Genomic DNA, 14987 nt, shown 5'->3' on the forward strand with positions numbered 1-14987 from the left:
TGTAAGGGTACTGTGCTGCCTCCTCAGGTTGGAAGAGACCTGCCAGACAGCCAATGTCGGCTGAATCTTGAGCAGTTCTTTTTATTTAGATGTTTTTTCAATAAATTGAGAGGAAAAAAAAACCTCACATACATTCATGCCACACACAACATACTATCATATCTGCCCCACAGTTATCTTAGAAATGAAAGTAACAGGAACACTTGGGTGGCTCAGCGGTTGAGCGTCTGCCTTCAGCTCAAGGGCCTGATCCCTGGTCTGGGGATTGAGTCCCGCATCAGGCTCCCTGCATGGAGCCTGCTTCTCCCTCTGCCTGTGTGTCTGCCTCTCTGTCTCTCTCATGAAAGAAAGAAAGGAAAGAAAGGAAAGAAAGGAAAGAAAGGAAAGGAAAGGAAAGGAAAGGAAAGGAAAGGAAAGGAAAGGAAAGGAAAGGAAAGAAAAGAAAAGAAAAGAAAAGAAAAGAAAAGAAAAGAAAAGAAAAGAAAAGAAAAGAAAAAAGAAAGAAAGAAAGAAAACAAAGTTGAAACCTTTATTTCCAATCCCATTCCCCATCTTCCTTGCCCAGAGGTCACCACAATCATGAACTTGGCAATCCTTTAGTCTGTGCTTTTGTAATACTTTCATTACATTTTTATGGATTCATATATACCTACTATTGCTTTATTTGTGGGATTTGTAATTTTTTATTTACAAATATCATAATCCGGGACACCTGGGTGTATCAGTGGTTGAGCGTCTGCCTTCAGCTCAGGAGTGATCCCAGAGGCCTGGGATCAAGGTTCACATCAGGCTCCCTGCAGGGACCCTGCTTCTCCTGCCAATGTCTCTGCCTCTCTCTGTGTGTCTCTCATGAATAAATAAATAAAATCTTAAAAAAAAAAATACAATCTTCCTACTTTTTAAAAAAATTTGAGTACAATTGATACATGTTACATTAATTTCAGGTGTACAACATAGTGATTTCACATCTCAATACTTTATGTTGTGCTCAGCATAGGTATAGCTGCCATCTGTCACCACACAATGCTACTACAATAGTATTAACTCTATTCCCTATGCTTTGTCTTTTATTCCTGTGACTCATTCATTCCCTAACTGGAAGACTGCATGTCTCACTCCCCTTCACTCATTTTTTTCATCTCCCAACCCTCTTCCCAGCTTCCTACTTTGAAAAAGTTGAAAACCACTCTTATAGGAGAGAGTAACTAACATTTTTGGGTCTAGCTAAATATGGTAGGGATGGGAAGAAATGAGAAATTTCAAAGTACCAAATGGAAGCTGTTCAGAATTAGTATAGACTAAAACTTCAAATAACTCCAGGGACCCTCTTATAGTCAATGTCTAGCCACCAGTCAGTAAAATTTGTTTCAAAATTCTAAATAGCTTTGATAAAATGATCTCTAGGCTTTCCCTAGCCTTCAGAGTATAAAGCAGGCTGTAGATGTCTAGTGTTTGGTCTTCCCAGCAGTACACTTTGTGTAGGAAAAGCATCATTTTCTCACCATGTTACTCTAGAAGGACCTATGGTTCAACACAGCTGAGCACCCAGGGATAGGTCCAAGCATGACCAGTCTTAGTATCTTCTTCCCTGTCCTGACCACAGCTGGCAGGTAAAGGTAGATACCTGGGATTTTTTTTTTTAATTATAACTGAAAAAAATAATTTCATTACCTCTCAGGATTTACAAGTTGTAACACTGAGGAATACATGGCTGCCATATGTGTCACTGTTTGGAGAAAGCCAGCTTGCAGAGTGAAATCAATAAGAAGAGAAAAGTCCAGATTAAAGACAGGAAATGTGTCCTGCAGCTGTTCAAGTACTCCTTCCCTTTCTCAGGTTGCTTTTCAATAAATTCTATGAAGAAAGTCCATTACCTATAGGTAAAGGAGACCCCTTACTAGCCTGGAGGGAGCGAACGAAATTCCCCTAAAGCTTTAGCCTGTAAGAAGCCCAGCCCCAGAGAAAAACACTTGATACAGCACAAGGCTTCCACTAAAACATAGGAAATACTTAAGTGATGTATGTCAGCTTTCAAAAATTTATATTTAACATCAAGTCAAACTATAAAGTCTGCTACCGGATTGCCTGGCTGGCTCAGCAGTTGAGCATCTGCCTTTGGCTCAGGTTGTGATCCTGGGGACCCAGATCAAGTCCCGCACTGGGCTCCCTACATGGAGCCTGCTTCTCCCTCTGCCTAGGTCTCTGCCTCTCTCTCTCTCTCTCTCTCTCTCTCTCTCTCTCTCTCTCTCTGTGTGTCTCATGAATAAATAAATAATCTTAAAAAAAAAAAGTCTGCTACAACCACAACTAAATCACTGTTTAAGTTGAATATGCTGTGTTCATCCTAATAATTACATTTCATGTGTATGTGAATGGTTTAGAGTATCAAAACATTACAATGAACATAGACTAGACCATGAGGAAGTAACTGTTATTCCAGCAGCATTATTGATAAGTCTCACAAAACACGTCAAACAAAAGAAATCTGACACAGAAGTATAAAAATAGGCAAAATTATTCTATGCTACTAGAATTCAGGACAGTAGCCACCCTGGAGTTGGGTGGGGGAGCCTCTCAGAATGTTCTTTCTTGATCTGGGTTACTGGTACATGGATCTACTCACTGTGAAAATTCTTTGCACTTAAGATAATGCACTGTTCCTTGTATTATATTTCACTAAAAGATTAAGGAATTGAACTACTAGGTATTTATCCAAAGGATACAAACAGCAATTCAAAGAGGCACCTGCACTTCAATGTTCATAACAGCAATGTCCACAAGAGCCAAACTATGGAAAGAGCCCAGATGTCCATCAACAAATGAATGGATAATATACACACACACACACACACACACACACACACACATACATAAAAAGAATGAAATTTTGCCATTTGCAAGGACATGGATGGAACTAGAGGATATTATGCTAAGAGAAATAAGTCAGAGATTTCACTTATATGTGGAATTTAAGAAACAAAACAGATGAGCATAGGAGAAGGGAGTGAAAAATAAGATGAAAATGGAGGTAAGAGACTCTAAACTCTAAGAAACAAACTGAGTCACTGGAGGGGAGAGTGTAGGGGAAAGGGGTAACTGGTGATGGGCATTAATAACGGACTGATGCATCACCAAATTCTACCTCTGAAACTAATAATACAATATATGTTAACTAAGTTGAATTTAAATTTAAAAATTTAATTCATATATATATGTAACATATTCATATAACATATATGTAGAAAAAAAAAGATTAAACGAAACAACAAATCCTGGATGAGCAGCTACTACATATTTCTCTGGGACAGTATTTTGGTTCCTTACCATCATATGGTAAGGACAACCTGGGTTGTCCCTTGCAGTTAACTTAAATGACACAAAAAGGAAAAACTGCTCTGAAGAAGCTAAGCATTCCATTTACTTTACAGTCACTTCTGTTGCACACATTTGGCAGTTCATCCTCCTCACTTTGTTTTCCAGGTAGGAGAGACAGCTTCTGACCCAATGGTACCATGACTCACTCAACTCTTAGCCACTGGGATATCTGTATTCACATTGTTTTTGTTTTTGTTTTTTTTTAATTGCATTTTCCAGACAACTGGCGTTTGTCAGCCAGACATCTACCAGGGCCCTGTGATAGTGTCATGGACCCACCTGAATTACCAGCTTCTCTTATCAGTTGCAGACTTGCAGTGGCAGCAGAACCAGTGAATCTGAGCACACAGTATGCAATAGGAAATGTTGGCTGCTACTATATCCAATTTCAAACTGCAGCAAGTAGGAGGAAGGTAAGTAAGGAGAATGAGGGTCAACACCGAATCTACAATGTGAAGAACTGAGCAGCAAAAAGGATGCATACTGGGTCCAAATAGCTGAATTGAACTGAAATGCCAGATGCTTATCAAATGTAATATGACTTTTTTCTTAGAGTAGAATGAAGTGTGGGTTTTTTTGTTTTTTGTTTTTAACTACCGGACCCATTCATTCAGGCTTGGCTATGACTTATGCAATTACATGGAGTCTGTAATAGCAGTAACTTCGTTTTCTTTGTTCAAAAAAAAGTCTACTTCATATTAATGTTCTTTATGTAATGAGCTCAAAAATTCTTCCCTTCTATCTCATATAATTTAAAAATATGACCTCTGTCCTATTATCAACTTTCTTGAATTAGACAAAATGCAATGTCCTTAGATAATTCTGCTTTGGAAAGTAAATCTAGATCAAGTCTCTAAAAACTACCCCTTTTTGGCCTGTCTTAACTGAACCAATGATAAAAATTTACTTTGAGATTTGCAAACACCATCTAAATTTGAAGGTGACTAAATACTTAGAAGGACTTCAGGGCTATATTCTCATGTATTATTTTAAAATATAAACTGCTATGAGCAGTTGAGTGGCATAATTAACCATATGTGTACCACAGGATTAGACATAAAAGTACCTCTTGACTGCCTATCATATAAGCTTCTGTCATTTATTATTTTCTTAGATATTTTATTTATTTATTCATGAGAGACAGAGAGAGGCAGAGACATAGGCAGAGGGAGAAGCAGCTTCCTCACAGGGAGCCTGATGTGGGACTCGATCCCCGGACACCGGGATCATGCCCCCGGATGAAGGCAGATGGCTTAACCACTGAGCCACCCAGGCGTCCCAACTTCCGCCACTTATAATATTTGGAAAAACAAATATTTTACAACCATGAAATGTACAGTTGAGATTTCTTAATGTAAATATTATGTTTCATAAAAAGCTTCTGTCTGTAAGCAAGAAGACAAAGTCGGAAAATTAATAAAGACCATAGTGTAACTCAAAACTGAGGACAAAAGCAACTAGGGCATTCTCAAACTACAGAGACCACTCCCTCTCTGAATTCAGCACCGAAACCATTCTGTCGGTTTTTTAAAAGGAGATGAATATTAAAACAAACATGCAATTCCCATTATATCAACAGAAATAAACTACCAGTTTGGCATCTCGAACAGAGCTAAGCCGAAGACTAGAACAGTGCTTTCCAAATGAGGCTGATCATTAGATTCAGCTGGGGTCATTAAAAAATGTGCCTCCCAGAGGTACTTGATTCAGTAGGACTTAGTGCCAGAATTCTGTTGTTTTTTTAAGCTTCCCCAACAATTCTGACAGCTAGCCAGATTTCAGGATCACTGGCCTCAGATGGTGTTACACAACCATGCATTCCAGATCCTACCCAGAGCAAGTTCCTCAGAAGAGTACCACAAATTCCTACAAGCACATACACATGCCATGGTCATTCAGATGTTCCTCAAATATGCTCTGTTCTCACCAGCTCCCTCCCGTTTCTTTGTTTTCCAGGTCTCACCTCTCAACTCTTAGTTGTTCCTAGGTAGCAGCCTGAACAGTATCTCCTCAGGGAAGCTTCCCTGACCAGCCTTAGCTATGTTTCCACAGAATTCTGAGCACACATGTTAATAATAAAAGGCAACACTTACAGAGCTCTAACTCTGTGCCAGGTACTGTGCTCAGCGATTTGCACACATTAACTCACTTAATCCTCCTTAAAACTCCATGATGGAAGTATCATCATCACCCCTGTTTTCCAAATGAGGAATGAAGAGTCAGAGGACTGAAGTCAGGTAATACTGGTGAAAGAAGAGATTTGTCTCAGTCCAGCTCGAGTCCATGTTCCTAACCTCTATACTTACTATTTACCTCTTCAAAGAACTTCACACTCCTTAGCATTATCCACTGCTATAATTTTTTTTTCCTTAGAATTTCTCTTTTCCACTGGATTATAGCTCTAAGAAGACAAGAACCCTGTCTGTTTTCTTCTTCAATGTATCTCCAGTGTCTTTCAATGTATCATGCAGAAAACAGTGGACATTCACTTAATATCTGATTCACTGCCCGTGTCCCTCTCAACAATCAAAATTGACCTTAGATATGTTTTTAAAATCCTAATAAGATGGTTACTTCCCATATCTTAAATAATAGCAATAAAAAATATTTTAGTGTTTGCTTGTGTAAGGCACTCAGCTATGTAAAAGAATACACAATACACATGCCCTATAGGAAATGTATGAAAACAAGTAAACAAAATATGCAAAGAAGTTCATTTGAATCCTAATACGTTGTACATAGCTTGATAAGCAAATTTTCTCATCTCACTCAGAATGGCAAAAGCACAGTGAGAGCTTCAGAGCTTGCCCCATCTTTTACTGTACCACAAACCCTCCTCCTGTAGAACAGAAGAAAAAACTTTAAATCTTTTCAACTTTATTAAGTAGGCTACTATTTGAAAATCATTATGGGGATCCCTGGGTGGCTCAGGGGTTTAGCGTCTGCCTTCAGCCCAGGGTGTGATCCTGGAGACCCGGGATTGAGTCCCAAATCAGGCTCCCTGCATGGAGCCTGCTTCTCCCTCTGCCTGTGTTTTTGCCTCTGTGTGTGTGTGTCTCTCGTGAATAAATAAATAAAATCTTTTTTAAAAAAATCATTATGAAGGAATAGTTCAGGAAAATGGCAAAGGCTTAATAAATAAAACTTCCAATGAGTTTCTAAAATGATAAAAGCTGGCAGAAAAATGGCTTTATCCAACTTTTAAAAAGAAACATATTTTATAGCTCACAGATCCAGTGCTTGGTTTTCATGAAATCCCTTTAACGGTTGATGTGCATACAATTCAGTGAATATTGGCCCGTTGAACATATGGAGCCACTTCCACCTAATCACTATTCACTCTTTCCATTCTTGGAGTCTGAGTTTCTCATTTCCCATTCCCAACTGTGGGAGCTCTACTAGGCCCAAGCCAATCAACGTTTACATGCCCTTCTCCTAGGCACAGTGATTAGTTTAGAAACATTCACATGGACCATCAGATGGGAGAAAATGAAACTTTTCTAGATGTCTGAGAGGGACTCTCACACTTTTTCCTACTGGACAGAAACCAGAAAGGATAGAGGGGTTAGAGCTGCTGCCATCTTCCTTTCATATGATGCTTGATCCAAAACCAACTCAACAGAATACAGAAGAGATGGCAAGAATATCCTCTAAGTCCTACATCCAGCCATGTGTATAAAGCCAGATGTAATTCTAGACATTTCAACCATGCAAGCAAATAAATTATCTTCTAAGTTAAGGTGATTAGGTTCAGAATTTCTTTGACACTCAACCAAAGGTAGGACCTAACTAACCATTAGGTCCTGGCTAATATGACTACTCTTTACATTTATTTCTAATAGAACACATGAAGATAATGTCATTAAACACAATCTTTTTTTCTATTAAACCAAATGGACATTGTGATGGTAAAAGACTGTTTACATACTACCTATTTACAATGTGCAGATAGTTAAGTTTTGTGATAATATTGCTAACTCTCCACACAATATGTGTTTTCCTGCTATTCAGTTCCATACCATTGAATATTCTGTATACAACATCCAAATTCAATATTATGTACACCATGCTAACACAAAAGGCCAACGTAAAAGGCCTTATATGTGTGTGATTCAGCCCAAATGAAGGCTAATAACAGTTAAATTGACAGTTAAATGCAGATGTATTAGTTCAAGATTTTGTCACCATCAGATTTTATATTTGGTCAAGGTCATAAAAAGAGCAATGATTAAAAACAAGGAAGATAATTTTAGAGCCTTATATAATAATATACATTACCAAAATTACATACAATAGTAAGGTAAAAGAATTTTTTAAAAAGCCTATCAGTAGTTTAAGGAGTTTTACTTAATACTTTTCTAAATGTGTAAATTATACTCATTATTAATTCCAGTTTATTATGAATGCTGCCAATTAGAGCTCCCAGCAGACAGGTCTTCACTGCTTCACTAGAAGGGAAGTATGTCTCATTTTGAAGATGGATCTATTTTATACCACTAATTCCATCCAGGGTTTGAAATGACTCCTTTGAATCTGTAGGATATTAGACCAAAGAGCCTCCCCACTCAAAGAAAATGATGCTAATGTCAATCTAATTCACATCCTTAAAAGAATTTTATTTGAACTTACACTAACACTCTCTGAATTAGGGCTTTTCACCTATAGTAAAATTATAAACATTATGATGAACTGTTGTCATCATACAGATTTGATTCACTATTAGCATGAAACTCATTAACATTTACACTAAATTATAAGCATAAAAATAATTCAAGTTATATAGGTAAGCTAAAGGGTTAGTTAATTCAAACAAGCATATCAATATTGCTATCACTTACTTAATACACACCCAGCCTTACAATTAGGTGTGCCACAGAAAAATTTTAAGAAATCAAACAAGAAAAAAAAAAACAAAAACAAGAAATTTAGGCTTTGAGAAGGAAATGTGCCAAGGAAAAATATATTACTGGTCTCATCCCAAAAGATTTGGGATCTCAAGAAAGATTTAACTCAGGTCATGGATAAAACACTGTGACTCAGATAACTTAGAAATTTTTAAAATAATAGTAATAATCTTATAAGCATACTGTTTTTCACTCTAGAAAACCATGTTGTTAATTTTAATCATTAAACATCTTTTGGCTTAACTGAACTTCTATACACAGAATTTACTATTATCTTGGAATCTAAGAAACTGCTTAATATAATGGACATATTTATACACAATTTACCTGAAGATTTCCAGTTCTGAGCATTTTCTCTTTTTTTTTTTTAATTTTTATTTATTTATGATAGTCACACAGAGAGAGAGAGAGAGAGAGAGGCAGAGACACAGGCAGAGGGAGAAGCAGGCTCCATGCACCGGGAGCCCGACGTGGGATTCGATCCTGGGTCTCCAGGATCGCACCCTGGGCCAAAGGCAGGCGCTAAACCACTGCGCCACCCAGGGATCCCTGGTTCTGAGCATTTTCAACCTAATAATACTTTAGAATTCAGGGATATTTGGTCATTTTCAATTCTTAGAATAAAAAAATAATTACATAAAAGGAAAGGATTTCTTTTTTTTTAAATTTTTATTTATTTATGATAGTCACACACACAGAGAGAGAGAGAGAGAGAGAGGCAGAGACATAGGCAGAGGGAGAAGCAGGCTCCATGCACCAGGAGCCCAACGTGGGATTCGATCCAGGGTCTCCAGGATCGCGTCCTGGGCCAAAGGCAGGCGCTAAACCACCTCGCCACCCAGGGATCCCAAAAGGAAAGGATTTCTGTGACATTACATCACATTCAACATAGTTCAACAACTGAGGGCATTGATATAGTTTATTAGCAAGTAAGGAACAATTATCCTACTGATTGCCTCTTTGGAGATGCTGGATAATTAAATGAGGAGACAATGTTAGACACACTTTACCTGCTCCTCTAGCTATTTTCTTCTCTCCTGCCCCAAAATGACCAAACTCCACAAAAAAGCTTCCACTTCTTGATCTCCCCTCAGGACTCTTTATACAAAGCGTCAGCAAACATTTTCTGTGAAGGGCCCCATAGTAAGTATTCTGGGGTTCAAGGGCCATTCCACCTCTGCCACAGCTCTTCACCTCTGCCACTATGGCACAAAAGCAGCTACAGACAGACAACCTGTAAAAGGGTGTGCATGGCTGTGTTCCACTAAGACTTTGTTTACAAAACTTGTCAGTGGGTCATTTTGATTTGAAGGCAGTCATTTGTCAACCTATACTCTAGTCTAAGGTTTCTTCTATTTATCTAAGGTTTCTTTCCCAGGGGCTCCAACTGACTGGAAAGGCTTTAGTTACCATGTATGAGCCAATGACACAATTTAGTTATGAGGCTAGATTTCTCAGCTCTAAACTCAACCAATTCCTTGACAATCCAGTGTGTGCCACTAGCTGAGCGTGTTCTAAAACAAAACTTTCAAACATATTTCTTACCTCAGTTATGACATTAACCACCCACTGATTTATCCTTGGCAGGAATCTGGGAGTTACTCATCCTTCTCTCTTCACCTCTTGGACATCTTATAGAATCATTATTAAATACTACTTGAGTCGGCCCAATTTCTGTCACCCCTTCTGCCACCATGCTTGCTCATGCCTTCATCTCTCTCTTAGTTAAATCTTGCACTCCCTCCTGCTCACCTCCCAACTATTTTCTACACACTGCCAGAATTAGTTTTTTAAACCTATTCAGTGCTGTGCCCATGTCCATAGGATAAAATCCAAACTCGTGAATCCAGTCCATGACATGTGATCTGGGCCCTTCTCTACTGCCCAACCTCATTTTTACCACCTTTTCCTCTTATGCATGGTCTCCCTGACCTTCTTTCAGTATCTCAAATATGCACCAAGTTCTTAACTTTTGGACAGCCTATTCTCTGCCTGGAATGGTCTCTCTTTCTGTGCCATGCAATGCCTCCTATTTTCCACTGAGCCAACTCCATATTCATCCTAAATTAAAGCCAGAAACTTAACAAGCATGGATTGTTTTGACTACCAAAAAACTTAAATGCATATACTAAAAGTAAATAAATAAATAAACAACATAAAATAAAATAGTTAAAAGACAAACAAAAAGTTGGGGAAATATGTGTAAGATACAGAAGACTGATCCCCAAAACTGAAGAAGAGCTCATGCATCAATACAGAAAAACAACAAACATCTTTCAGTAGAAAAATGGGCCAAAAACATGAACATGAGACTCACAAGGGAAAAACAGTAATGGTCAACAGACATGAAAAATACTCACTATCCCTAGTAATCAAGTATGCAAATCAAAACAAAAATTAGGTATCATTTTTCATTCATCAAATTGGAAAACATTTAAAAGATCAAGGAAGTGCATTTATTTATCATTTCAAGGTCTAAATCTTAAAATAGGAGATCCCTGGGTGGCTCAGTGGTTTAGCGCCTGCCTTCAGCCCAGGGCGTGATCCTGGAGTCCCAGGATCGAGTCCCACATCAGGCTCCCTACATGGAGCCTCCTTCTCCCTCTGCCTCTCTCTCTCTCTGTGTGTCTCTCATGAATAAATAAGTAAAATCTTAAAAAAAAAAAATCTTAAAATAACTATTAACATTATCAGATTCTCACTATCAGAATTAACTGGTATCATCAGGACGGGGAAGGTTTTTGTTATCATATTGATTAATCTGTAAGGTGTTGCTGCTCTATAATCAACACTTTTGAAAGTCATTAGTGTCATATAGGATATTTTATGTATATACTCCCCAAATGATCTCATTTAATAAACCCTCACATTGGAATACCCTGAGACATTGGTTTATCATTCCTACTACTTGTTCACCAAGGTGGGGTCAAAGTGACTCGAGGAGGCAGCCTAGCAGAGCAACCCTGCTTTGTCTATGCCAATTGACATTGTTCACCTTTGTTTCATTTCTACATTTTTCACAGCTTTAATGGCATGCAGTACATTACACAAATTATCCAAAAGAAAAATGACGCAACATATGTTAAAGTGTCAGCAACTTTCAGAAAGAAATAGTACTCAGAAAATTCTTTAGCCAAATGTTTATTGATGATGGATCAAATAAAAGAAACATGGTGTACCTCTTTTTCTATCTTAAATTAGTTTCAATTCCCTAAGTTTAAGTATATAAATTTATATGTATAATTCATAAAATATAATTGGTGAATGTTCTTTTCCATCAAGTCTATTTAAAACTAGAGTCTAAGAACTCCTTCTGAATGGCGCCATGATTCACTCAATTCAACTATAATACTAAATGACGGCTACTAAGAAATTTCCATAATCAAAAGCTGTTTTATAATAATATTTTCAATGGGGAAATGAATTTGGGATGGGGCAAATTTTATGAGAAAACTCATAAAATTATTTTCCTGTACAATTTCAACAACAAAAATGTTATAGCTATAATCATATAAACTCTAACATCAGGGATGGGGGTGGGGTAGGGTGCATGTCGCTCAGTGGTTGAGCTTCTGCCTTTGGCTCAGGGCATGATCTTGGAGTCACAGAATCCAGTCCCACATTGGGCTCCCCGCATGGAGCCTGCTTCTCCCTCTGCGTATATCTCTACCTCTGTCTCTCTGTGTCTCTCATGAATAAATAAATAAAATCTTTAAAAAATAAATAAATAAAAATAAAACCTAACATCACTAAGCAAATTCAGTCTTTAAAGACATCTGACTCGGGGATCCCTGGGTGGCACAGCGGTTTAGCGCCTGCCTTTGGCCCAGGGAGCGATCCTGGAGACCCGGGATCGAATCCCACGTTGGGCTCCCGGTGCATGGAGCCTGCTTCTCCCTCTCTCTCTCTCTCTCTCTCTCTCTCTCTCTGTGTGTGTGTGACTATCATAAATAAATAAAAATTTTAAAAGAAAAAAAAATAATAAAAAATAAAGACATCTGACTCTTCCTCAAGAATATTCCCCCATAAACATTTTTTGTTTTTGTACCATACATTCTGGAATGAGAATAAAAATCTTTATGGAAGAATACAAGAAAAAGTTAACCATGGTTCTATGGAGGTGGAGGAGTGAAGACTTACTTTGCATTTGGCATGTTTCTGTACTGTTTGAATTTAATCACTATGCATACGATAAGTCTAGAATAAGGCTTATCTGGGATATCATTTTTGTTTTTTCTTTATAAATTTTTTTGAAAGTTACAAAAGAAGCAAAAAATAGTGATGATTTTACTTTGTCAATCATCACAAATATTTATCATTAATTAGCACATATTAACATTCTTGTAACTCTTACTCAGACTTAGCAACCTTCATTCTGATAAACAAACCAAGGATAATGCCATCTAAGCAAAGCAGTTCAGTGGCTAATAAAAAAAACTAGAATGGCTACCGATTTTGGAAGATTTATAGCTAGTTATTATATGCCTAAGACAAACCATATTTGTTCATGAATAGTTGAAAAGTAGTCTAGGCCTGGCTGATTCTTGCCTAGAGGTTGATAAAAAATGAAACCATCTAAACAGCACAAAGAATACTACTGTGGTCCTTTTTCCTTCCAAATCTCAAGTCCACAGTGCCACCTACTGGGAAAAGCAGAGCTACCATTCACCACAAGTAAGGCTTTTTTGGTAAATACCAAATTATTTACCTGAGGCTGAAGCAAAGCAACCAGGGATGTGAGGAGACCAGATTGTGCTATAAATGACACTTTCATGGCCTCTAAAGGTGCACAAAGACTTTCCAACAGTTGGATCCCACTACAAATAAATGAATAGATCAATTACTTGGAGGCAAATTCAAATTTATGTTTATATATAATACATACAAAACACTACATATATATGTATATATACACATATAATAGACATACATATCTCAAGAATTTTTTAAAGTCTATTTTCACATAAAGCAAAATGGTATTTAAAGGGCCAAAATAATCAATCCTGAGCTAGTGGTTAGTTTATAGCCAAAAGGTTAAAAATGCTTAAATTCTAATAAATGCTTTAACATAGTTTTTTGAAAAGAAAAATAGCTGTGTAATTGAAAGATATAAAAGTATGTTCTAGAAAAGAAAAAAATTCAAGGTAAGCTTTGGGGAAGAGAATATTTGGTTTTAAATACAGTAATGATGACATACCAATTTGACAGTTTGATCCCATGAGCCAGACACTACAAGCTGTTCACCTCTGGTTTGGCTCCAATCAACACTATAGACCTAAAAATATTTTAATGTGTCATTTAGAAGGCAAAGGAGCATTAAGTTCAATATTACATTTTGTCTCTTCATAACAGTGATAGCCAGTTAGAACAACTAATTCACCTCATTGAAAGTCCTACAAATCTCAACATGGTGCCTGAGAAATGGAAAGGCCATTTTGTCCATTCCTCCAGACATACTCCTTACAGATAAGATTCCATTTGGTTTTAATAGAATTCTACAGATTATTTCCAAACCTCCTTCACTAAAACAAATCATATATATTTTTAACCTACCAACAAATCACTGTTTGCAGCACCCTGTAGAAATGTCAAAGCAGATTAGAAATTAGTCATCTAAAAAAGCTTGCCAGGTCAGTGTTTATCAGAAAGCATTAAAATTCAATTAATATTGCTATCTGGCCTTTCTTAGAAAAAGCTTATAGGAACCAGGTAATCCTTTCAGATCTCTTGGTAAACAGCTTTAGTTATCCAATACTGCTATTCTAATCTATGCTTTACTGCTTTTAGTGAATGATTTCAAATGAACCATTTAAAAACTTATGGAAAAAATAAAAATAAAAAAATAAAAATCTTATAGAAATATTTTTATTGTCATTTTATATAATAGATTATATATAGATCACTATTGTAAGCTAAGTTCTACAAAACATGTGCATTATTATTCTTTATTAAATTAAAGTAGTCCTGAGTATACATCACTAAATATGACCAGCCATATCAGATTCTTCTGAATCTTAAAAATTCTTGCTACCATATTATTTATGTAGGAGGCAGGACTGTCTGCAGTTTGCTGTACCTTAAGCATGGGTTCCCTGCTCTCTGCTGTCTTACACTATGTACTATGTACCATGCCTAGCCATACTGGAGTCTCAGTTTAAAAAAAAAAAAAGTAATACTGATCCTGTTTCTGTCTAAAACTTTACAAAGTTTTCTGTCTAAAACTTTCACAGATTTTTTGAATCATGATTTTTAAAAATATTGCATTGACATTATTTGACTACTGAATTTTGGGGGTCCTCCTGAATCATGTACCTAAGATGAGACCCTCACCCACTCTATCCTAGTCCTGGCTCTGCTGCTGTCTATATTCATGCAAAAGAGAGAAGATCAGGGACGCCTGGGTGACTCAATGGTTGAGCATCTGCCTTCGGCTCAGGGCGTGATTCTGGAGTTCTGGGATCGAGGTCCCACATCGGGCTTCCTGCGTGGAGCCTGCTTCTCCCTCTGCCTATGTCTCTGCCTCTCTTTCTGTGTCTCTCATGAAAAAATAAATGAAATCTTTAAAAAAAAAAAAAAAAAAAGTGGGCAGCCCGGGTGGCTCAGCAGTTTATCAGGGTGTGATCCAGGAGACCCAGGATCAAGTCCCACGTCAGGCTCCCCGCATGGAGCCTGCTTCAACCCTCTGCCTGTGTCTCTGCCTCTTTCTCT

The 14987-nt window shown here is 37.4% G+C and overlaps 1 protein-coding gene across 1 annotated transcript in view; it reads right to left on the reverse strand.

The window, feature by feature from the left end:
• Window positions 1-14987, reverse strand: part of PEX7 (peroxisomal biogenesis factor 7) — an 81289-nt gene that overhangs the window by 52685 nt on the left and 13617 nt on the right. The window contains exons 4-5 of the mRNA XM_025997893.2: window positions 13477-13554; window positions 12988-13096 (exon numbers count right to left, since the gene is read on the reverse strand). Of these exons, the coding sequence (XP_025853678.1) occupies window positions 12988-13096; window positions 13477-13554 (187 nt within the window). The remainder of the gene's footprint in view (window positions 1-12987; window positions 13097-13476; window positions 13555-14987) is intronic.

The sequence above is a fragment of the Vulpes vulpes genome, chromosome 1, assembly GCF_048418805.1.
Source record: "Vulpes vulpes isolate BD-2025 chromosome 1, VulVul3, whole genome shotgun sequence".
NCBI lineage: Eukaryota > Metazoa > Chordata > Mammalia > Carnivora > Canidae > Vulpes > Vulpes vulpes.